The 25,555-nt window shown below is 35.6% G+C and overlaps 1 protein-coding gene and 2 pseudogenes across 12 annotated transcripts in view; 2 read left to right on the forward strand and 1 right to left on the reverse strand.

The window, feature by feature from the left end:
* The window catches only part of PTPN13 (protein tyrosine phosphatase non-receptor type 13), a 204,879-nt gene that overhangs the window by 89,953 nt on the left and 89,371 nt on the right, over positions 1-25,555 (reverse strand). For 11 of the 12 annotated variants that reach the window (XM_032862136.1, XM_032862233.1, XM_032862200.1 and 8 more), the window contains exons 6-7: positions 21,548-21,635; positions 11,059-11,622 (exon numbers count right to left, since the gene is read on the reverse strand). In XM_032862136.1, the coding sequence (XP_032718027.1) occupies positions 11,059-11,622; positions 21,548-21,635 (652 nt within the window). The remainder of the gene's footprint in view (positions 1-11,058; positions 11,623-21,547; positions 21,636-25,555) is intronic. The other variant, XM_032862218.1, reaches the window with a different exon arrangement.
* On the forward strand, positions 15,021-16,675 carry LOC116871437 (annotated as a pseudogene).
* LOC116870509 lies at positions 22,504-22,972 on the forward strand (annotated as a pseudogene).

Here is a 25,555-nt window from a genome sequence, read left to right on the forward strand (position 1 = left end):
ACTCGTACTTTAAAAAAATGATTCCATTCTACCACAAGGAAGTATGATAGTAAATAAGATAAGTTTTAAAAAGTTTCTCTGGTTTGGGCGCCTGGGTGGCTCAGTGGGTTAAGCCGCTGCCTTCGGCTCAGGTCATGATCTCAGGGTCCTGGGATCGGGTCCCGCATCGGGCTCTCTGCTCAGCAGGGAGCCTGCTTCCCTCTCTCTCTCTCTGCCTGCCTCTCTGTCTACTTGTGATCTCTGTCTGTCAAATAAATAAATAAAATCTTTAAAAAAAAAAAAGTTTCTCTGGTTTAAGATAAATATGATGGGAAAAGATTTTAGAAGACATCAAATAATGGTTTTGTCTAGTTCTATTTAAACTTAACCAATTAACTTAAGTAATTGTTACTTAAGTTAATTGGTTACTTAAGAAGAACTGCTATTTTCCAAGGGCACTGAAGAAGTTTGTTATATTGTTATAGAACTGCCATGTTAAATTTTTGAGGGATTCCCCAAAGTAACTTGAACAGCAAACCTGGCATTGCAATGTGCAGGACAGTAAATGAAACCAACAAGGCCAAGGAGAGGACTCAAATGTACAGAGGCAATATGGTTTTTACATTACAAAGAAAAGTACACAGTCTCAATAAGTTTATTTAGTAGACAGAGTAGAGAACTTCAGTCACTTGGATGTTATGCCATGCAATAACAATTTCACACCCCACACTGAATTTACTTTTTTAAAAATTAATTAATTTGTCAGACAGAGAGAGAGCATGCGAGTATGCACAAGCAGGGGAAGCGGCTGGCAGAGGGAGAAGCAGGCTCCCCGTTGAGCAAGGAGCCTGACTTGGGGCTCGAACCCAGGACCCTGGGATCATGACCTGAGTCAAAGGCAGACGCTTAACCAACAAACCACCCAGGTGTCCCATGAATTTACTGCTTTATAACTATTTCTGCCAAGTGGGTGTTAAGTTAGTAAATAAATTTTAAGTTGAATTTCTGTTCTTTGGTGGTGCTTCATTATTGTTCTTACATTATTTCATGAGTCCATGTTCCCTTTCCTTTTTTAGATTCTTGGGTTCCTTCTGTGAGACAAATTAATGTAATATTGATTATCCCCTTTTAAATGCATAACAATAACTCACTTTCCCTTGATGAACTGTTGGTTTGTAAATGTTCTCAGTATCACACCTGCGGGGAGGGAGAGCACTGACATATGACGCCTTATTGTTTTATAGTAATGGGGCACTGGTACTCCAGAAACATGGAGAGGATGACTAGATTTGCAGCACTACTAGGGAATAGAAGGCTTTCTTTTCTTCTTCAAAGACTGGGGTAGGAGTGGAAGTCTGTGTTAATTAAAGTGTAGGAATCGCTTTTGTAAGCTTCTTGTATTCTGGAATGTATCTTTTAAAAATGTTGTCAGCCACGTTCCTTTCATGTAGGGGCATGGCCAGATTAACATTCCCAGGCATTATTTAATACTCAGTTATGCTTAGGAGAAAGGCTAGCCTTTGTAAAGTGTTGGCTTTCCATTTCTGAATTAAATAATAAATTTAACCATTTCAAGAATTATTACAAAATTCCCTGCAAACATAAAATTATTACGAACATGTCCTTTACCAAGAGGTGTATCTTGCATTGGTGTATATGGAGAGCCATATATTGCATGCTTATAGATCAAGTGATCTGATAGAACATTGCTTGGTTTTCTGAGATGACCTACTTAAAGGCATCCAGTAGACACTAACTAGTTCCAGAGTAGATTTTGTCCTGTGTTCTGGTCTGCAGAAGAAGGGTGATCCCTAATTATCCACGCATTGTCTTTACATTATAGACAACTCTTTTTTTTTTTTTGAAGGATCCAGATACCACAGATATGTTTTCTATCTATATTTAAATGTATAATAGAAGCACTTTAGATTTGGTCCAGATCCTAGGAATGGGGTATTTTTTTTTTTTTTAAGATTTTATTTATTTATGTGAGAGAGCGCATGAGAGGGGAGAAGGTCAGAGGGAGAAGCAAACTCCCCAGGGAGCTGGAAGCCCGATGCAGGACGCGATCCTGGGACTCCGGGATCATGACCTGAGCCAAAGGCAGTCGCTTAACCAACTGAGCCACCCAGGCGCCTAGGAATGGGGTCTTAACTGAATGATTAAAAAAGAAAAAAAAAAATTTTATTATGAAAACTTCTACAGAGACACAAAAACAGAAATCACAATACATCCTCACATACCCATCTTCCAGATCAACAAAATCTACTGATTGCTATTTTAATTAAAAAGTATCAGACTATTTCTTTAAATAAAGAAGTGCTTCTAAGTATTTATAGTATACACAAAGTTTTATGAATGCCAAAATTCTTGAACTATGTGAAATGGACTTATTAAGAATATTCAAATACGCTTTTTATAAAATGCACATATGGCCACCTTCACTGCAATGTTAAAATTTTAACAGCAAAATTTTAAGCTTTCAGCATTATAATTGCAGAACTGTATTTGAGTTTTGTGGGATAGAATTAGATTCAATATCTGATTTGTTGACTTGCAAATTCCGCAGTTAGTAAATATTTAAATGAAGTTTACATTGTACAAATCAGTGTTCCGGGGTCCATTTAGGGTTATGATTATTCTTCATTTCACTAGACAATTTCCTTCTCTTTGATTTCTTATGAGTACTTAGTTTTTAGATATGGAAAGTGAAGTTGTGGGAAAGAATCTTAGTGTAGAAGTAATGAGTGCAGAAGAATAAATGCGAGCATAAAATCAGCCTCGATACATGTCTCCAAAAAAAGCAGCACCAAACTGGGTGTATGTGAGTCTATGTATATAAACACATAGAACACAAAGGAACATATTCTCTCCAAAAGCATTCTGTAGACTAGCGGAGAGAGAATGAGAAGAATAGGATCCACAGAAGGATGGCTTAAAGCATTAACATTTGGAGAGCAGTCTAGTTACAGAGATTTTGTAATCATACATACTCCGACAATTGAAGACATCTTTTCATTTCTAGCACTATTTTACCATAATTGAAAGTATACTATTTTTTTTGTCAGAATACAAGATATAAAAATCTGAGGTATTTTATTATTCTTCAACCATAATCCGATCCTTTAAACAAAAATCACTCCAGCCCTAATATCCTATCGACTTCACTTACATAGTAACAATAAGAGGCAGCTTTTCAGTAGGCTAGAGCATTTAGCCATAGTTTTGGCAATTAGAGTCACAATTTCTACCACCACTTATCACACTTAACACTTCAAACATATAAAGCTATAGTATGTGATCATGAACACTATACTTTTAATATTTAGCATATCATGGAGATTTACATGATATTCTAAGCTTACATAAAGTTATTTCAGAGGAAATGTTCAAATCTACAATATTCACATTAAAATCAAACTAAGCCAGCCCAAACTATAATCTTTAAAAACATAATTTACAAGTGATACATATTCAAGCTTAGACAAGTGACAGGCAGAAAGTGAGACTCAAGACAACTGCAGCATCAGGAGCTAAATAATTATAAAAATTTTTTAAACTCTGCATTTTTAAGGTTATGACCCTAATGAAATATTTCAATTTTCAAATACACCAAAGAAACAAAAGTAATAACATTATGTTTTCATATATGAAGTGTTTTTCTCTGCTTTTTTTCAGGGCATTCATTTTTAGGGAGTAAAGATTATTCCTTTTATATGTTCACTAGAGCCCACTGTATTCTATGTTATATCATGCTACATGCTATGTGAATAGAACATATTCTAAAATCCCTTGAGAACTAGACATGATCAATAAAATTTTTAATCAGGAGGAACAGAACTCATGCAAGGGTAAAAATACATAACTGAGGAAAAATATATGGAGAAATGCTGTGCCCTGCAAATTACTTTATAGATGTAAAATTTGTGCAGAGTAAGAACAGCAGAAAGAATGAAGTTTCCAGTTCCCTCGATCTGTAACAGTTTTATATAATGTAGTAGCTACCAGTCTGGGCTGTGTCTTGCATCTGGGCTGGCTATACCACTCTTCTAGAATCCTCCAGGATCCCGTGTTATAATGACTTCACTGCCCCTTCTAAAGCTTTCAGAGTCCAGAGCTCTAAAGGAAGTTGACTGCATTTGATGTTGGTTGGTAAGGTTATGACTTTCTTGGATTTGGACAAAACACAGGAGAAGGAGGTAGGATGTCTCCTAAATACACAGAATTCATCAGAGAATGTCATATCACATATCTGAAAAAACACCAAATATTTAATATTAATAGCTACATTGCAATACTCAGTTTAGATTAATACCATCACATAGGATATAGTGGTTGGTACTAAGGACATAGCTATGAATTAGACCATGCCAACTTTCTTATTTTATTTTTTTCTTTAAAGATCTTATTTATTCATTCATTTGACAGAGAGAGAGAGAGGGAATGAGCACAAGCAGGGGGAGGGGTACCGGGAGAGGGAGAAGCAACCCCCCGACTCAGCAGGGATCGAGAGTTGGGGCTTGATCCTAGGACCTTGGGATCATGACCCGAGCTGAAGGCAGACACTTAACTGAGTGAGCCATCCAGGCACCCCCAGGCCATGTCAAATTTCTGATATTTATGACGAGAAACAAGCTCCTCAAAACAAAAATTTTCAATGAAAATATGACATCATCCTACATTGGGAAGGTGAGACAAGGCTTCCTGAACCTGGCTATAAATGAAAGTTGTTTTTGTTTTGTTTTTTTTAATTAATTAATTTATTTCAGAGAGAGAGAGAGATGGAGAGCACATGAAAGTGGGGAGGGGTGTACGGACAGAGAGGGAGAGAAAGAATCTTAAGCAGGCTCCACGCCCAGCACAGAGCGAATGTGGGGCTTGAGCTCAGGACTGAGATCACGACCTGAGCCGAAATCAAGAGTCAGATGTTTAACTGACTGAGCCACCCAGTTGCCTCAGTTTTGGATTTTAAAAGAGAGCTAAGTTTTGAAGAAAAATTTCTCTCTTCATAACATGTCACGAGAAGTATCCTGCATGCTGAACTGTAGTATTTATAAACCCATCCCCTTGTTTTTCTGAAACGCAACTATAAAAACACGTGAACTTTCAGATTCAATCTTCTCATGACAATGAAACATTAAGGTGCCTCAGTAATCAGCGCAGGCTCATGTACTTGAGCGTTTACATATTCTAGTTGCACAGCACAGAGTTTAAGCTGCATTCACAGGCACAGAACAGCAAACCTAGGCTCGACCAGAGGTCACAACACTGTTGTTTTTAAGCAATAGTTAAGGTTGAAGGAAAGTAGATTGACTTAAAACCCCTTACATAGTAATATTTAACCACAGTCATTTTTGAAGGATTTAATTATATCTGTTTTTCATATTCCCTTCTAGTATTTATACAGAATGCAGAGGAGTTTTGACTGTTGGAAGCCAAATGTTATTCATGGTCCCCACCCAGGGTGTGGAGTGCTGTTCATACTATACTGACAGTACTGGCTCCAAGTCAGTCTCTCATAATCAGGAATGTGTTGCCAACCCACACGGCAATGTTAGATAGGGAGCGTGTGGTAATTACATACAAGAGAGACAGTGACAGATACTTCTATAAGAAAACACGATATATCAGATTTTGAGATGGAGTAAAAAGGTGGAAAAAAGTTACTAGGAACAAGAGAGAAAGGGAGAAAGTAGACTAGGATAGTCCTCTGCTGGGGTGAAAACAGTGAAATGAAAAGAATAAAGCAAAAAAAGAGTCACATTAAATTTTACAACTAGTTTCCATAAGATAAACCTGTTATGTTTCTTCCTGCCCCTTCCTTACTGTTTTTTTATATGTAGAAAAGTATCTGAAAGATTAAGTACTAACTTAGTAAGTATAGAAATAGTCTTGTATTTATAATTTTTAAACTTCAACTACAGTTTCTTTCTCAGGGTCTTTTCCGTTCCTTTCTTATTTTGTTCTCAAGGAAATCAGAACACTCAATGTTCACCACTACTCTTTAGTAGTTTACACCCTTATTTCATTGGCTATAGGATAACCATCTTACAAGATCCTACTGTAGGAAAGCTCCATTAAAATATTCTCTACCACAATAGAGCATCAGACATCATAGAGCTCCATCTTAACCCCTATCCAGTGTGGTTTGCTGCAGAAAGAACAAAAACTGCCTCATTTGAGCCTTTATTTTTCATTTTACTATCTCATTTTACTGTATTAAAAATTATATAATTTTTTTGAGGAAGAGACTGAAGGGGTTTGTTAATTGGTTAGCTAAATGCCCAACCTTCCAGTCAGTAAAAAATTTTCCAAGTAACGTATCTGAAATGTATCTCGTTTCTGCTTGAAATCAGAACGGCAGAGTGGAAAAAATCTTTCTCTGGGTTTCAAGAGATCTGGATTCTAAACACAGCTCTGTAAGAAATTACGAATTATGTATCTCCTTTGGCAACCTAGACTACTCTGGGCTTTTGAAAATGAGAGGTTTGGTTTAAATAGTATCCAGACTCCTTCTAGTACCAGACTCTGCTCTTCCCTGTGTTAGCTGGCTGGTTGATGTCCGCTAAGGAAATGCTATAGAGATGATACAGGAAAAGGCTCCTTTCAAGAGGATGGACTAAGGTAAGGGCTATACATTTGAGGTTGAAGCACACAACTGTCTTTCTTTTTTTTTCTTAAAGATTTTATGTATTTGAGATAGAGAAAGAGGGAGCGGGACAGAGAGAGACAGCAGGAAGAGGAGCAGAGGGAAAGGGAGAAGCAGACTCTGCGGTGAGTGCACAGCTATACGCAGTGATCAATCCCACAACCCTGAGGTCATGCCCTGAGCTGAAATCAAGAGTCAGATGCTGAACTGACTGAGCCACCCAGGCATCCCAGACAACTGTCTCCCCTATTAGTTCAATGAGCCTCCTTGCATGCTTAAAAGGACAAACCAAAATTTGGCAGTTACTTTTCTTCCAGTTGCTGTATTAATCCAATGAACACTGGAACACATCTTTTTAAAAATTAGGAAGTAACAGAGATTTGGAAATTCTTAGACTAGAGCTCTGAAACCTAGATGGAAATCCACAATTTCCCGTAATGATGGAAACTCTATCGCTAACTAGTTACGTGGTCTTGGGTAAGTTATTAAATCTTCATGAGCTCAGGAATATGTACTCCAAGGCCTCTTCTAATTCTATAATTACTGATAGCCAGTAGCAACTGCCAGATTTAAAGATCACAAAAATTGTACAGGGCACTATTAATATTTTTAAATGGCTTAAAACAAGAGTATTTAAAAAGAAATGTGTACATTAGCAATATCCACTGTTTTGCTTGATTTCTCACACATAAAATAGACCAGTGAAGCCTACTTTTCATGAGAATTAAATGAGATAAATGGGATTTGTATTGTTTTCCACTTTTCTCTTCTTTGTATACTAGCTAAAATCTTTATATTAACAATCTGCGCTTTTCTTTGAACAGCTAACAAATTATTTCACTTTTAGAATATGCACAGTATAAAACCAGCAAGTTACTCAACTAAATAACTAAGAATTATTGCTTTTGAATTCCAAACATCAACATTCATTTTGAAGAATACCTTTAGTTTAAAGCAAATATAACTTATTACTACTTTATAGTTATTATATAATAATGGAGTTTATTTAAGATAGTGTAAGCACTTCCATAATATACCAACATTTTCAAGGTGTTTGTTTAACTTGGTTATAAAATACACTCTGGGAAAAATGAGTAGGTTCTTTGTGAGAACAAATGCTTTTGAAAACTTCAATAGCAAAGGAAGATTTCAGGATGAAAATGGTCCGGTATCAAACAATTTAAAGCACATTTTATTTCTAAAAAGAAATCTTTTCGGGGCACCTGGGTGGCTCAGTCGGTTAAAGCCTCTGCCTTCAGCTCAGGTCATGATCCCAGGATCCTGGGATCGAGCCCCACATCGGGCTCTCTGCTCGGCAGGGAGCCTGCTTCCTCCTCTCTCTCTGCCTGCTTCTCTGCCTGCTTGTGATCTCTGTCTGTCAAATAAATAAATAAAATCTTAAAAAAAAAAAAAAAAGGAAAACAGAACTTTAATATAGAAAAAAAATACACAGATATAAAAAAAAAGAAATCTTTTCCTTTTCTTCTTTTCTTGAATCTCTTGTAATGAATATAAAATTTCTAAATTTAGAAGTAAGGTTTTTAACAAGTTACCATTTTAATAAATAAGGTCAATAACATTATACATCATCTTTGTAGATATATGTGTGTATTTGGAAACAAGTTGTCAACAAATTCGTGTATTTGAATTTCTTTAACACATGTGCCTGCACACATGGAAACTAGGAGATACTTTGGCTTACTGCTCCTTTTATATGTAATAAAAAAAATCACCTATTCAAAAAAAGTATATCAGACTAGTGTAGCATAATTTTACACATTAAATATATTTCCATGAGTGTCTGATTTCTTTACTGTTTAGCTCTCAAACCCAAGTTCAACTGTAAAAATAACATTTTCTCAGACTTCACTAAATCATACAACTATTAATTTAACAAATATGAAATAAATAATCTTTTATTTATTTATTTATTAAAGATTTATTTGACAGAGAGAGACACAGTAAGAGAGTGGGGAGTGGGAGAGGGAGAGTGGGAGAGGGAGAAGCAGGCCTCCCGCCAAGCAGGGAGCCCAATGTGGGGCTCGATCCCAGAACCCTGGGACCCTGACCTGAGCTGAAGGCAGACACTTAACGACTGAGCCACCCAGGCGCCCCTGAAGTAAATAATCTTTTAAAACACACACATGAGAACATAAGAAATTAGGATTTAATTTTTAATATTCACATGTTAATTACCCAATTTCTTAAATGTTAGAAATAGACAGCTACATCAATAGGTAGCTTTACTATTTATACTCTGAGACTAGAACAGTTTTATCTATTTGAATAAGTAAGGGTTTGGGTTTTTTTTTTTTCCCCACAAAGGGCAAAATTCTTCACATAAACCTCTCTACGAGGGCATGTTCATAAGAAGGTCAGGCTGTTACTCATATGCTAGTTGTTGTACAACATTAAGTAATTATGAAGTACAACTTATGAAAGAGAAGACTTTAAGCTACAGAAAGTGCCTTTTCTGCCTTTCAACTCTAAAAACTTATTGATCAGAGTTAAACAGTAAAATCATGTATATAACAAATTTCTAAGCTATTTTCTGTCCTTGAAAGTTTTCAGATCAAGATTACATACAATCATCTCATAAAGCTGGCTAGTGTTTATTTATTTATTTATTAAGTGCTCACTTCGGCAGCACATATATTTATTTATTTATTTATTAAGATTTTACTTATTTATTTGACAGAGAGGTAGAGAGAGAGCACAAGTGGCGGAGTAGCAGGCAGAGCAACTGGGAAAAGCAGGCTCTTTGTCTGAGCAGCGCGCCCAATGCGGGACTCAATCCCAGGACCTTGGGATCATGATCTGAGCCGAGGGCAGATACTTAACCAACTGAGCCACCCAGGTGCCTCTAGTGTTTTCTTTTAAATGCACATACATATATACCCGTAATATCAATTAAGTGTTCAATAATTTCCTGTATAATTTCAAATTCATTGCTAATTTGCAATTCCTGAATTGAAAAAAAGAAGCAAAGCTTCTTTTATTAGAAGTAAAGCACAATGTGTAGATTATATTCAGTCCAGAGCTAAACTTAACCTTAAGTAACAGAACAAACCAGTGGCAGGGCACTTTAAAAATCAAAAATATTCCACTGGAACAATGGCCTTAAAAATGAATATGACCCTTTATTATGCCACTACTCTCGTTGAACTAGAAACACCTTAAAGCTCTCTCTCAGCTATGTCCCAAAGTTTGTCTACAAGACAAGGCACCAGTCTATAAATGCATTGAGACATTTTAATCTTCAAAAATGTAGAGGATTAGATTGATAATTCTAATTTTGTTTTCTCTTCCATTTATTTATGTTAAAAAAGGCCTCTATCCATGTCTAACACATAATTTTATTCTACTCAATACATTGAGGTTTATGTACCAATCAGGTATTTTTGAACTAGAGCTATGCTCTGCAAATAAGAATTTATCATCGATAAAGTTGTTTTTTATGCACCTCATCCTCATATTGTGATACTTTGATTTGTTAATCACCTTACATTCATTACCGAATCTACTTTTGTTGAGCACCTTTTACAGATGGGGTAACTTATCCTTGAAGGGATTGAGCCCAGTTGCTGAAGAAAGGATCACACTGCTAATGATGCAGTAAATAATTCAAGCTTGGGCTGTCTGCCTCTAAATCTATAAACCTACACACAATAACTTCTAAAATATAGATTTAAAACTTCATTCCAGACCAAACAAATTATGTCCTCCAAGAGTTGCATCCCCTATGCTTCTTTTTTGAAGTGGGTGGTCTGAGAGCCAATGCACTCCTACCAGGCTATTCTGCCTCCCTAGAATTGCTGGTTTGGATTACTGCCTCTTATTTCCATTAACCAGTCCTGTAGGGAAGCCTCTTTTGAGAGTGCAAGATACAGGGGGTGCCTGGGTGGCTCAGTGGGTTAAGTCTCTACCTTCGGCTCAGGTCATGATCTCAGGGTCCTGGGATTGAGCCCTGTATCGGGCTCTCTGCTCGGCGGGGAGCCTGCTCCTCCCATCTCTCTGCCTGCCTCTCTGCCTGCTTATGATCTCTCTCTGTCAAAAAAATAAATAAAATCTTAAAAAAAAAAAAAAAAAAGAGTGCAAGATGCACAGTGCTGTGGAGGATTAAAACAAGTAGAAAACATTGCTCCTGCCTTGAGAAGCTTACAATCTAAAAACATGCTACCCAAAATATTTAAGTGCTATACAATGCCTGGACTGGGATGCTTACTAGAGATGACTAGAGATGAGTATTGTCATTTGATTAGGGTTTTGGTGGAGAGGACAGAAACTGACAGAGAAGAGGCTAACATGGTATAAAGCTTTGGCAGTGGAAATAAGACTTGTGGAATGGTTTAATAACCCTTCTTTATTTCAAAACACAATTTTAAATATTTCATTTCAATTCTCTCTCAAACACATACAAAATTACTGACCTTCTACATTCATGGCTTCTCTCAGAATGTGAAGTTTCTTTTGTCTCTCTCGAATTCGGTCCAAAGCACTTGATATTGCTGAGGAAGTGGGCAATTCTCTCATGTGAAACATTGGATCCACTTTCTGAGGGCCAAAGATATCCAAGGCTATGCTTCCATCCGAGTATCTTGCTTCCTTTTTTCTAGGAGTAGTTGAAGTTCTCACTGTTACTGCCTGAGGGAGGTACTGTTGGAATCCACCAGTTTCCCCAGAAAAGTCTCTGTCGGCTGTGCAAAGCAAGTCCATGGATGAAGCCCAAATCTTCTTCTTGGGAAGCACATCAATGCCAGGGAGAGTTTTTTTTTCTGGGCCACTAGTTTTGAACTGGTAAGGGGAGCAGGCATTTTCAGAATCTTCGTGTCCGGAATTATTATCTGATGAAATGTCCTTGAAATAATCTTCCTCATCTTGTGTGTCTCTGATGGACAGAAATCCCATAGATTTACTAAGCCCTTTGTTAAGAAAGGTCTGATGAGAGAATGGAGACTTGTGTATGTCTAGTACATCAGAAGTAGTGCTTCTTCCTGGAATGATAAGAATCTATCATGTATGCACAGAAGTTTTAGAAAATAACTGGAATGTAACCTTACTATTGACAGTGAAAGTGCTGGTAATTTCCTAAATCTTCCTAATGGAGGATCAGAGATGAAATGGATGGCAGTAATAATGAAAGTGGAAAGAGATGCTATGTTTGTATAACTTTTCATAGACCAATGTTTCTTACCCAGTGAAAACAATAATGTATTGAACTTACTTTTTTGAGTAGTAGTATTTTATACTCATCAAAGGTGAATTATTTGGTTTTTAAAAATAGACAAAGTAAAAAAAAAAATAGATGAAAGTTTCTGATACTATCCAGCTTGGCAGAATATTAATTTAATCCATGAAATGATTTGGGATAATAATAGAATATCTTTAACTTCTAAAGATATAATTCAACCACATATCACTTCAACATGAAGACTTGGTATGTTCTGGTTGTTTAAATATTTTTAAAGAAGAAAAAGAATTCTTGCTATATTCTGGATGAAAAAAAGATCGCAGCATTTGGAATTCTTAAGTATCAAAGTTTTATTATGATTAAATACGTTTTCAGAAAATTTGACTGTTTGAAATCCAGATAATCTCTGATTGTTTAAATTATGTAAGAATCTTAATTTTTCCAGGGCAGACCATCATGTATTAAAATAGTCTTTTGGGGTGCCTGGGTGGCTCAGTGGGTTAAGCCACTGCCTTCGGCTCAGGTCATGATCTCAGGGTCCTGGGATCGAGCCCCGCATTGGGCTCTCTGCTCAGCAGGAAGCCTGCTTCCGTTCCTCTCTCTCTGCCTGCCTCTCTGCCTACTTGTGATCTCTCTCTGTCAAATAAATAAATAAAATCTTTAAAAAAAAATAGTCTTTACTCTTAAACATAAATGCATCAATATTTGTCAATTGGAATTAAGTACTAACTCCTTTCATTCTTTAGTCCTTATGTGTTGATGTAGTTAAAAATCAGTAAGGCATTCTAATTTTTTTTATGGCACCAGTCTATAAATGCATTGAGACACAGCAAAAATGTCCAACCAGAAATTAATTTTTGGAATTCAGAGTCAGTAACACGAAAAATCATATATATGTTTACTGTATATGTATATTTTATATATATATAATGTATATGTATGTATGTATATGACTCCACTATAGGAAAAGAAATGTAGAAAAATACTTCAGAGTTACTAACCCAAAAGCCCATAAACACTGAAGATTTCCTGTTTGACCTTCTGTGATCCCTCTTAATAACTTATTTGCTATGTATACAATATAAAATAATGACTAAAACTTTCCTAGTAGTAATAAATTGCTTAGTAATTCATCCGAATAAGTCAATTTCCTCTTCAGGGTGATAGCTATAAGCTTTAATTCCCTGACTCTCCATTTCACCTTAAAAATCTTAGAAAAGCGAATTCATTTCAGACTGGTCAACAAATAACTTCTTACTGGAAAATTAGACTCAAACATTTTGCTTTTCTTGCAACTCATCTTCCCTGGACATGGATCCACTTAAGTGCAGATAAGGATAACACCAATATTTGGGCCATGTCATATAAAGAACACTGAGAATATACCACACCACAATTAGACATAGATCGTCACACTCTAGCTTCTAATCTAATTTAAAACTGATAAACACATCTATGTTATAGTATTTTAGAAGTAAATTACATACTTAAACAAACCTCATATTGAAACTCATTAATTTAAGATCTTATTAAGAAATAGAGAACAGAGATATTCTCGAAAATTAGGTAAAAAATAAGAATTGAAAGGACTTAAGGATCATACAACCATAGATGAGCTCAACAGTCTGTCTTCTTTTACTGCCTTGATTCCCAAAAAGTAGCCAAAACTTAAAGAAAATCCAACAAATGAGGGTTTTGGCAATATCATAAATCCATAGTCAAACACCTTGGACCCTCAACATCAATGTGTTGACAGTAATTTCACTCACTCTCCACAATGCTTCACTTTTCCTCATTCTTCAAATTTCCCACATTAATTCTGTCTTTTCTTTTCTGATGATCTTGTCTCATATTTCATCAAGAAAATAGAATCTGTCAAAACAAAGCTTCTCATTTTCCCATGGCTAATTTTATACATCTACCTGTGTCTGTCTATCTTTTCTTTTGTCTCAAAAGATGACATTTTCTACCAGTTGAAGGCCAATTCCCAATATGTGTCCAATCCCCCTTTCCTTTTATGTTACCAGAGATTTTACTTCTTTGGTTAATGACTGCCCTCAATCTTAACTAACCCCCTTCTCTGTTGAGTCATTCCCATTAGTATCTCTATAATAAACAAAATCTCTCCCCTGTTACTACATTTCCTTCTAGCTCCCTTTGTCACCAAATTCTTATTTTCCATTAGTACTCTACTGACTTTAGTCAATTTCCAACTTCTCCACACCTTGGGAACTTCCATTATGTAAAACTAATGACCTCCATACTGCTAAATCCAACAGATGTTTTGCATCTATATCTTACTTATCTCTCAGCAACAACTGATGGTGATGACAGCTACTTAATAAAGTACTTTCATCTCTTTACAAGACCGGTTTTTCTCCTACTTAGACTGCTCATTCTTAGTTTTTGCTTTTTCCTCCTCTATTGGAGGATATCTAAATGTTGGAATTCCTCAGGTATCAATTTCAGAACCTTATCTTTTCACTCTCTTCTTGTATAATTTCATCTACTAACAAAGCTAATTAACTACATACTGATAACTCCCAAGTTTATATTCTTGGCACCAACATCTTCTGGGAGCTCCAATCTCATATAATTGAGACTTCTATGAGTATATCTTAAAAGCACCTCAAACTGAACATGCTTAACACTGTTTTTTGCTTGCCACATCCAGATATGTCCACTCAACTTCAATCTTCCCAGTTTCAGTAAGTGGCATCACTACCTAACTGATGGCTCAAAACATCAGTTTTGAGCACCATCCTGAAATCCTTCATCATCCTTATTGCTTGTATCAAATCCATCAGAAGTGCTGGCTATTTAACTTCTCAAAGATATCTTACTCCATGTGATTATTTCCTTCCTCACTGACATCGCCCTACTCCCAGTTAAGATTATCACTTGACTAGAAAACTGCAACAGCTTCTGGAGAGGGCTCCCTTCTTTCTTCATGCAACTACTCCTCTACTCGGCAGCCATTGTTATCTTCTCAAACTACATATTCCGTGATGCCACCGCCCTTTTAAATAAGTCTCAAAGGCATACTATCACACTCAAAATAAAATCAAGACTCCTTTCAGATCTGCCATTTGAATCTTTTAGTCTCATCTCCACTTCTTCTATTCCATCCAGGTCACAGGTTTTCCTGTTAAGTTCTCTTATATGTTAGGACCTTTACACATAAAATTTTCTATGCCCTGAATGGTCCAGACCTTTCTCATGGTTAGTTTTTCTTATTCTATACTTTTATTTGAAATATGACAGTGAGGCCTACCCCAACCACTATTGAAATTATCATTTTCTAAGTGTATCATGAGTCTATTCCATTCCTAACAGGTAGATTTATCATTCTCTTATATGTCATTAGTATTTATTGACAATATATTAATGGGCCATGGTATCCTAAAAGAGCCTATGTCTTCTCACCAGCCATATGAGACTTAAAACTAATTGCTAATAAGGTGGCTCTTGGATAACTACTGCTCTATAAATGCTAAGCTTTTGCTTTATGCAAATTAAGATATAAAAAAATTCCAATTCCTATTTATTGGAAGCCCAGAAAGTTAAAAGAAAAGTTCAGAACATTACCATTTTTAGACTCTGTAAGGTAGTACAAAATTGTAATGAAAATAATTCATTTAGAAGTTTGCACTACCTTCCTATTCTGCTTCTACAAAATACGCCAAATTTAACTATTTCTCAATTTGCTCTACATGCCTGAAAATCCCATTATGATAGCCAGCTTAAAATTTCATAACCATTATTTATAAAAGATTTTTAAACATAATAAGGTCTCTTCTAGTAGCCAATAAAATAAACAAAGGAATGGGTAAATAGGAAGAGGAGTGTGAGAGAGAGAAGGGGTTGGGAGGGATTGATACTCCTGGGAAAATGGGCAAAAAATTGTGGAGGTGTGAAACAAAGTTCAGAGTGATATGTATATACCTGCTAAACACGGTCTAAAGTAAAATTCTAAGAGCTCTGAGCCACAATAGCATTAAAGGGAGAAACTGAGTGTGGATCACCTTTTGAAGAAAGAAAAAGGTAGTGGTAGGAAAGAGATGTTTGGGTCTCACAGGCCTGCACCTGCCTAAGGGTCAGGAAAGCCAGTCATACCTAATAGTGGGAGGCAGTAACCCCTGCTTCTCTTCCACAGGCAGGAGAGTTAGACAGCCTCTCAAAACACTGTGAAAGATAACTGATAGCAATAAACTACTGCATACCCATCTTTTATGCAGATTTTCAATTATCCTAAGCATCTTCAGTCCATCATTCTTCTTAGAGGACTTTTCAATACTGGAAACACACTTGACATGGTTGGGCATCTGTTCTGTTTTTGTAACTGCCGTCAAGCTAGTATTATATTTAGTAGTGAAACCAAATAAATCCACTAAAAGAAGTTCATTATCATACAAGATGACCAGATTTTTGAAATGCTGTTATCTAATTTCTTATGTGATGTTTCTTCTTTCACATAAATTTTGTTCTACATGGAGCACCACTCACAGAGTTGGTGGTGGAAACATATTCCTTTGCAGTTATTTTGTCTACTTTTACTACTGTACCTTTTTCATGTTTGTTAGAACCAAACATCAAAGCACGGCTAAGAATTTTCAGTAGAAATGGAGTCACCACTTGGGATAACAGTCTTCAGATCATTACAATTTCTAGCTCTATAGGAACATGGCTTGGAGCCTTTTCTAGTCCACTCAACTGGGAAAGACTGTCGCAGATACGGCCCATTTCCTGTACACTTGGAGTGACTTTTGGCTACATGGCTGGCCTTGTGATTTCACCACTGTGGATACACTGGAATAAAAAGCAACTTACATACAAGAACAATTAACTGGAGCAAAGGGAGAGAAGACATTTCTTTGTGTAGATTCCATATAGACTGTGCAGACACATGTAAATGGGTCTAAGCCAGGCAGTTCCATTTATAGCACTGTTTTTTTATGTAGTTACAACATGATGTGACTGTTTTTGTAGTTACAACATGATGTGCTTTTCTAACGCCTGAGAGATTGTACCTTCTAGTTGAAATAAAATATTTATAATAGAAAAAATAAAAAAGGAAAGAGACATTTGGAGCTAAGTGCTTTTTCCAGTGGGTCTAGTATCTTAGGACCGTTTTTGTTTGCCCCCCCCCCTTTTTGGTAATTTTATTTATTTTTTTCAGTGTTCCAAGATTCATCGTTGTGTTTGCTTTTTTGGATGAAAAAGGAGACATACCTTTATCTAGGCAACAGAGATGTAGATTTTGGCTTGTATAAACACACCCTTTTAAAATCACATATTCTTAACTGGCTCTCAATGCATTTTGTCCTATCAGTGATCCTATCTTCAGCTGTACATCTGGATATGGAATTGCATGATTAACACATCACAAGTGGATAAAATATATATAGCATCACGTATCATCATGGTTGCCTTATATTGCTAAAGTACTACTGAAAAAGTTTCACTAATCTGGGAACTAAAAATGAGAGCTCAGCTATAGAATATGGCTCTTTAAATGAGGAGAAACAGGAATTCTAGGCTCATTTTATCAGGTGCATAGGCTGCTAGACCAGTGAAAACCATGTACTGTTGTTAGTACCAGTGCTCCTTACTTACTAACTTCATTTGAGACTAATAAAATGCAATTTCTACACCTGCTTTCCAAATCTTTCTGAACATGTGTTCAGCTATTTTTATTATTTTACTTAACAGGCAATAAACAGCACTGAAATCATTAAGTACATCTAATAGCTGTGCTCACTACCAATTTTGATCACAGGAAGTTAATGTTATTTTTTAAGGCAATGCCACTGGAGTGACTCTTAAAGGGTCTCAGGTAGAAACTTCTTTAATATTTCCTCATCCTGGGAGAGTTACTAGCTCCTTCCACTATACTCACAGAGCATGCTGGCCCTCTCTTAGGACATTTCTTTCACGATTTTAAAATTATCTGTTATAGGGGCGCCTGGGTAGCTCAGTGGGTTAAAGCCTCTGCCTTCGGCTCGGGTCATGATCCCAGGGTCCTGGGATCGAGCCCCATATCGGGCTCTCTGCTCGGCGGGGAGCCTGCTTCCTCCTCTCTCTCTCTCTGCCTGCCTCTCTGCCTACTTGTGATCTCTGTCAAATAAATAAATAAAATCTTTAAAAAAAAAATAAATAAAATTATCTGTTATATTATATCTGTCATCACTCCCACTCGTTTCCTCACTCCACTCCCAACTGGAACAGTAACATAAGAAACCATGTCTTACCTGTTTCTGTATTTCTAGTTCTTGATTAAAGACATTCCAAAACAATGCTTATAGAATGGATTATTACATAACTTTTTGAAACCTTTTAAACCCAATTTAGGTAGCGTAATCTACCAGAAAGATTACTGTTAAAACACCTGGGTTTTAATTCTAACTTTACCAAATTCAATCCATGAGGTTGGGCAAGCCACTTAATTTCCATATTTCTCATTTCCTTCATCTACGATGCTGCAGACATTACTTATTATACCTTCTTCTTAAAGATGACAGGATAAATGTATTAACACCCAATGAAATATAATGAGCTCTTCTGAACAAGGGCAACAGAAAATTCTAAATTCCACCTCCTTTTTGTTTTTGTTTTATTTTCCTCAGCATATCATTATCTACCCAGGGGGAATTTAAAAGTTCTTTTGAGAGGAAATCATGAAACCAGAAATCAAAAGATCTCCTACAAAAGTTTTAGATCCTATTACTTAAAATATCAAATTATTCAAAACAGGATAAACGGTGACTATAGGTGGATTTTACATCTCTTGAAAAGGCTCTGAGTTCAAAGAGAGTTTACAAACAACATTAGATTATATACAATTACAAGTATCCAAATAGAAAATCAAACCATAAACATTCTCCTTTTGGAGAATACATAGCTTGCTAAAAACAAAATGAGGGAAAAATAAACAAAAATAAAATATTTTAAGAACATAAAAAGTCTTCATAATAGGACATATCCCATTTATTTCAGTCAAATTGAAAAAAATCTCCCTTGTAAAGTACATTTTAACTATATTTGTTAAGTATGATTAACATCAGCTTTAATTGGATATCATCATTCACCTTTCCCCTCATACAAGACTCAAAAGACTTAAGCATCTCTTAGAAGCTAACTTCAAAATGACATTTCAGTATTAAAAGAGGTTTCCCGATTCCCCATCTGTCCTCACAAGTGTGTTCAAGTACACACAAAAAAGAAACATGATATTGTCAATACACCCAAGTTCTGAAGCACTATCATGCTGATCTGATCATGGTGTAGGTTTCCGCCTTAAGCTTGGCAGGAAATGTTTGATTTCTTTTTGCTGAGTGAAGCCATTTTATCAGCATTGGCAGTATAAAATAACAAAATGGGGGCAGACAGCCTGCAAGTTTAGGCCTTTGCTTTTGTTAACAGATCTGAGAGGTAAGATATAAAGAGAGACCTTTCAAGGTCATTGACTCGTAGATAAAAAAATGTTATTGTTAAGTTTCAGTTGAAGAATCAAATCACTTAGACACAACGCATTATCCCTAAAATTGTTTATTTCTTTTAACTTAATTCTGTATCTCAATGCCCATTTTGACATCTTCTTTATTGAAAACTATGGCCAGGAGCCTAATAAACTAAAGCTATCAGTACATACAGGTTTCAGGTTGGTTTGCAAAGAGAATGCTTTCATACTGATGTAGTTTAACAAGGCTCTTTGTTACAAGTGACCACTGACGGAGAAGAACTGCACTGCCCAAAACTAACATTTGGGTCCTAAAAAATATTTCTTCTTCACAAGTCCATTTTTTTAATCTTAAGGTTTCTATATTACATTAGTATAAGCCACTGACTATTAGCTGCTAATTGCTTGTCTTAAATGAGTATAATTAGTACATTATGTCAATTTGGTCTTTGAGATGTGGTTTTATACATATGTTGAAGGCAAATTAAGACAGCCCTTGAGCAGTACTACTGTGGAAAGCAATGCCTAAGAAGAATTTAAGAATTCTCTTGTATTACACTTGATCTCAAAAAGGCTATTAAGTGTAAGGACCTCTAATTCTACCCAAAATGTAAATATAAACAAAATCTGGTGTATCTTGAATGACAAATTGTAATTTCTTACAAATTTCCTTGAGTTTCGATATAGGGAAGATGTAACTCTCCAATAAAGGGATAGGACTATTAGAAAATAAAATCAATGGACAGTCCATTTACAGATTTCTCTGTTAAATTTTTAAGGTTACTTGTGTCAGTTCTAGATTATCTGCATTTGGACAGTCCGTTAGTCAAAAGAATTCTCAAGAGCTATTAGACAATAATATTAAATATTTCTTAATATTGTAAAAAATCACAAAAGGCATTAATAATTTGGTTTAAAACTTCTGATATATTTGTTGTTAGAGTAAGAAAATAGTCTATGTTAACACTTGAGTCTTTAAAATTTGGTAAACTAAATATAGCAGAGTAATTTTTTTTCTTTTCTATAAAATTTATGTTGGATATGGATAAAATGGGGGTCTCATATATATAGCAACATTTCTGATTTTTAGGAAAAAATGAAGCATATTTAAAAATTAATAATCAATAATATAATATTATTGTTACTAACTCAACAAATAACAAACAAGCAAACCAACTTCAATTCCATACCATGGCCATTTAATGATATTAGGAGAAGATAGAAGGAAATTCCAGAAAGTAAGTAACGAACAGGAAGAGAAATAAGGAAGGAAGGGAGAGAGGAATGGAGATGCAGACAGAGAGGGAGGGAGGGAGAAGGATTGGTGGAAGGGAGTAAGAAATTAGAAACATGATAAATAAGAGAAACGGAAATCATTGAAATCTAATTCACTTATTAAAATGCTCATTATGTCTCCTTGAAAAAAAACTTTCTACTTGCTATTGGCATTTAACTATAATTTTCTATTACTCAGTTTTAAAACAGGAGTCTGACTAAAAATTTGATGGATTAACAAAGTGCTGCTCTTCTTGGCACCAAGGTTCCCACTATAGCATATCTCAAACCTTTAAAGGGAAAGCAAGGGCATGTGTTATGATGAGCACTGGGTGTTACATGCAACTAATGAATTGTTAAACACTACATCAGAAACTAATGATATAAAACAAACAAACAAACAAACAAACAACTAAGGATGTACTCTATGTTGGCTAACTGAACATCATAATAATTTAAAAAAGGGAAATATTATTCCCTATAAGAAGATGTGTCTATACATGTATTTCCTTACTATACTTAGGCCTCTCTCTATATACACACAAATATAGAGAGAGTTCTAAAATTAACTTAGAGGGTTATTGGTTCCCATCAAAAAAAAAAAAAAGAGAACTAGAATAGAAAATGGCAGCAAAAATAATGTTGCTTTCTGAAACTTTGATTCAGTACTGTTTCACCTTGCTTTAAAATATATTTTTAATATAAAATTCCATGACACAGATGATAAATTAATAAATATTATTACTGTAATAATATTGGAAAGGAAATGATTTACTGTGGGAGTTCTGTCTTAGTAATGTTTTTTGCATAATTTTAATGGGTTTCTATATTAATACAGTTAGTGCTCTTGTCTGTTCCTTGTCTCCACCTTGCATACTTATGTTCTAATTATGGTCACAATTATCAGATTTCAAAGCCAGGTAAGTATGATTTCATTAAAAGAAACAATGAAATAAGGTTAAAACTTAAAGATTTCCTACTAATATACTCTTACCTGTTGGTAATCCTTTTCCTCTCAATCGGTCTCGAATAGCTTGACTTCGATCAGGCTTTTGTTCATTGTTATGGGAAAGTTGATCCGTCTGTACACAGTAATAAAAAATCAAATTTGACAAAAGAATCTCCCCTTCATTTTCATGGTAATTATCTACAGAATGACACCAGTTAGACAATTTTTAGAGAGTAGTGTTAAGTAAAACACTCCACATTTGCTGTTCTTAATTTGTTTTTTCTTCACAGGATTTATGTAGCTCAGTTCTGGCCAATCCATCTTCAGGAAATGAAAGACAAGACAGAAAATTATTTACTAACTAGGAAACAAAGTTAGCTGAACCGAAGTAATTAAAATGAGCTCCATCTAAAAACAATAAACTAGAGGAGTCTTCTTCTGTCTGATAACTATGTTAATCGCTCAAGTTCGATTATAATTTTAAAAACACATTAATTCTGATATAATAAACTTTCTCCTGATTATAACTAAGCACTGAGGGTATTGACTTAAATTATTTTCAAAAGTAATTTGCTAGATTTTTCCTGCCAGAAATTACATTTTTGAAATGCTTTAAGCCAAATGGACATACTGAGAGATGATAATTAAATTTAAATCAATGATCTTTTGAATATCCTTTTTAACACAATGCTTGAATAGTCTTAGGCTTTAATAATTTTAACTGAGGGTACTCATTTAAAATAAAGCATATTGGGTGCCTGGGTGGCTCAGTGGGTTAAGCCTCTGCTTTCAGCTCAGGTCATGATCTCAGGTTCCTGAGATCGAGTCCCGCATCAGGCTCTCGGCTCAGCAGGGAGCCTGCTTCCCCCTCTCTCTCCGCCTGCCTCTCTGCCTACTTGTGATCTCTCTCTGTGTGTCAAATAAATAAATGAAATCTTAAAAAAAAAAAAAAAAGCATATCACTTTTTTCCTCCCTAGCCGCTTGAACCTCAGCTGCCATTATGAATGCCACAGTCCAGGAAGTTCGGACCAACTGACTTCTTCAGCTGAAACAAATGGTCATTGATGTTCTTCATTCCGTAAAGGAATGAAGTACCTAAGACAGAAATTCGGGAAAAGCCAGCCAAAATGTACAAAACCACACCAGATTTCATCTTTATGTTTGGACTCAGAACCCATTTTTGTGGTGGCAAGACAAGTGGCTTTGACATGATTTATGATTCAGTAGATTATGCAAAGAAAAATGAACCCAAATCAGACTTGCAAGACATGGCCCGTATGAGAAGAAAAATACCTCAAGAAAACAGCTAAAGAAACACAAGAACAGAATGAAGAAAGTCAGGGGGACTGCAAAAGCCAATGTTGGTGCTGGCAAAAAGAAATGAAGTGTCTAGTAGTGAGCTGGAGATTGGACAACAGAAAAGGAGTAAAGATTCTGCAGTGACTTTATCTGTGGTGATTATATAGATATTTCATAAGAGGATTAATTAACAAAGAACTTTAAAAAAAATTAATAAAGCATATCAGAGGGGAGGTGTGTGAGGGGATGGGTGAAACAGGCAAAGGAGATTAAGAGTACACTTATCATGATGAGCACCTGAGCACAGAGTAATGATGTACAGAATTGTTAAATCACTATATTGTACACCTGAAACTAATCTAACACTGTATATTAACTATACTGGAATTAGAAACATAAAAAATGTATTAATGGAAAAAAGCATATTACCTTTAAAAAACAAAATAAAAGTGTATCAAATTTGATCAAATTCCACATCATAAGGGATGAAAAATTAGAACACTGGGTTTATTTAGATGATCGAGTAGAAGCTTCAAGAAATAAACAAAGGAGGGCGCTTGGGTGGCTCAGTTGGTTAAGGGACTGCCTTAACCATGGCTCAGGTCATGATCCCAGAGTCCAGGCATAGAGTCCCACATTGGGCTCTCAGCTCTATGGGGAGTCTGCTTCTCCCTCTGACCTTCTCCCCTCTCATGCTCTCCCTCACTCTCTCTCTCTCGAATAAATAAATAAAATCTTTAAAAAAAAAAGAAATAAATGAAATAAACAAAGGAGAGATAATGATGAAGAGATATTAAAGTCTAGCATCAAGAGCATGCATACATATTTGTTTATACACATAGATATACAATCATTTTAATATTCTTCCATTAGTGAAACTTGTTTGAATATGGATTAAAAATCCACTTATGGTAGTAGTTTAAGGTAGTATATTCAAGGTATTATGTTCCCTACTTATAAGAAGACTTAAATGGAAATATTTCTGGAATGATGTCATCCTTTAAATTAAATGATATTTGTAGTGTATCGCACTATGTTGTCAGTAACGGAAGAGATAAGGAACATCCTGCATCTGGGAATCCCTGCATTGACACTACTATTAATAACAGCTGTCATTTATGGAGCAAGTACTATAAAGCGGGCACTGCTTTAGGGGCTTTACTTACTTTATTTAATCCTCAAAACCCATATGTGGTAGGGTTACTAACTGCGTACTGCTGACAAAGAGATAAATAGTAAGGAAACTTCTAAGAACCTTGAAGAAGCTCCTCAACATTGAAATAATTATCTTCACAACTGTTCAGTAATACGAGTGGATGGTATGTGTTACTATTCCTATATTACGGATAAGTGGAATCGAGGTCAAAGATACTGTAACATTAAATCAGTAGAAGAACCAAGACAAGTAAGCTGGCCTGCAGACTTTACATTCTATGCTGATTAACTTTAGGTAGATAAGAGTGATGGTCACCTGAAATGAATTTCACGCTGAGCAAAAGACTAAATCATTCTCTTAGCTCCTGGAGGCAAAACAGTGTCGGAGGAGCAAAACGGCTAACAGCTTGGGCTCTGGGGCCAGAGAGATCTGGGCTCCAACTGTGTCTATAATTTACGAAGTGTGTGGTCATGGGCAGATTATTTAATCTTTCTAAGCTTTAGTTTTGTTATCTCTAAAACGAGGGTCAAAGTATCTTTTGTAACCTAAGACTGTTAGGATGAGCAAAAGTGGAAGAGCGCATAAGCCATTTAGCACAGTGCCTGGCATAAAACAAACATTAAAAAAAAAAAAAAAAAAAAGGTAGCTGTTGGAGCTCTGTCTGTTGGATGATGACCAGAGTCTAGCAAGAGCAATGGAAAGCTGAGGGGAACAATGTTATTTCTTCTTAGTAGAAATCTGCCTCTGGAAAGGCAGGCTATCCGTATACTAACTCTGATTGACCCTTCTATTCTTCTCTCCTACTCAACAATCCCACAACACACCCCATATCAGACTTAATACTGTTCCTCAAATATATCCCGCTCTTGACTATTTCACAGCATTTATCCAGGCTTACTTCCCTCTGCCTAGATTACATTCTATCAGACTACTGGATCTAGCTCAAAGCGCTATTTTTTGATGCAGTCATAACTTACATACTTCCCCTCAAAACTTCGTAACTTTAAAAATTCTTCCTGTGTTGCTTTTCATATCTTCCTCTGCATTTTATAATTAAGCAAATGGTTGTAGAACTTTAAATAAGAGCTCCTAGAAGGTAGAGCAAGTATTTTATTCAAAGTTGTACCTTCTGTAGTAGTATCCAGACAGGTTTCACATTTAGATGAGCAATTTTAGTTACTGTAATAAACTGGCTTAAATACTACATGTAAAGAGATGAAGATCTTTTTTTTTAATACAGGCAACTATTAGAAGGACAACAGAATTCCAAGGGGGACTATTTCTTCATTGAAAGAAGGAAGAAAAAATAATTCCAGCAATTTTACTATAGGGATAAAATCAGCAAGACAAGTCTTAGAGGAGATGTGGTAAAATAGAAAGATCCCTGGACTAATAGGAAATATGTGTCCCATAAACTGTGTGAGTTTCAATTTCCTTATTTAAAAAGTGAAGGAATTAGTATAGATCACTATTTCTTGAAGGAAGTTTTATGGAACATTAGTATTATGAGAAAATCGGTAAAAAAAGAAAAAAAAAAGAAAAAAAAAAGAAAAAAAAAGGAAAAAAAAAAAAGAGAGAGACCAAATAAGTTTGGGGA

The sequence above is a fragment of the Lontra canadensis genome, unplaced genomic scaffold (assembly GCF_010015895.1).
Source record: "Lontra canadensis isolate GAN:19392208 unplaced genomic scaffold, GSC_riverotter_1.0 scaffold1, whole genome shotgun sequence".
Taxonomy (NCBI): domain Eukaryota; kingdom Metazoa; phylum Chordata; class Mammalia; order Carnivora; family Mustelidae; genus Lontra; species Lontra canadensis.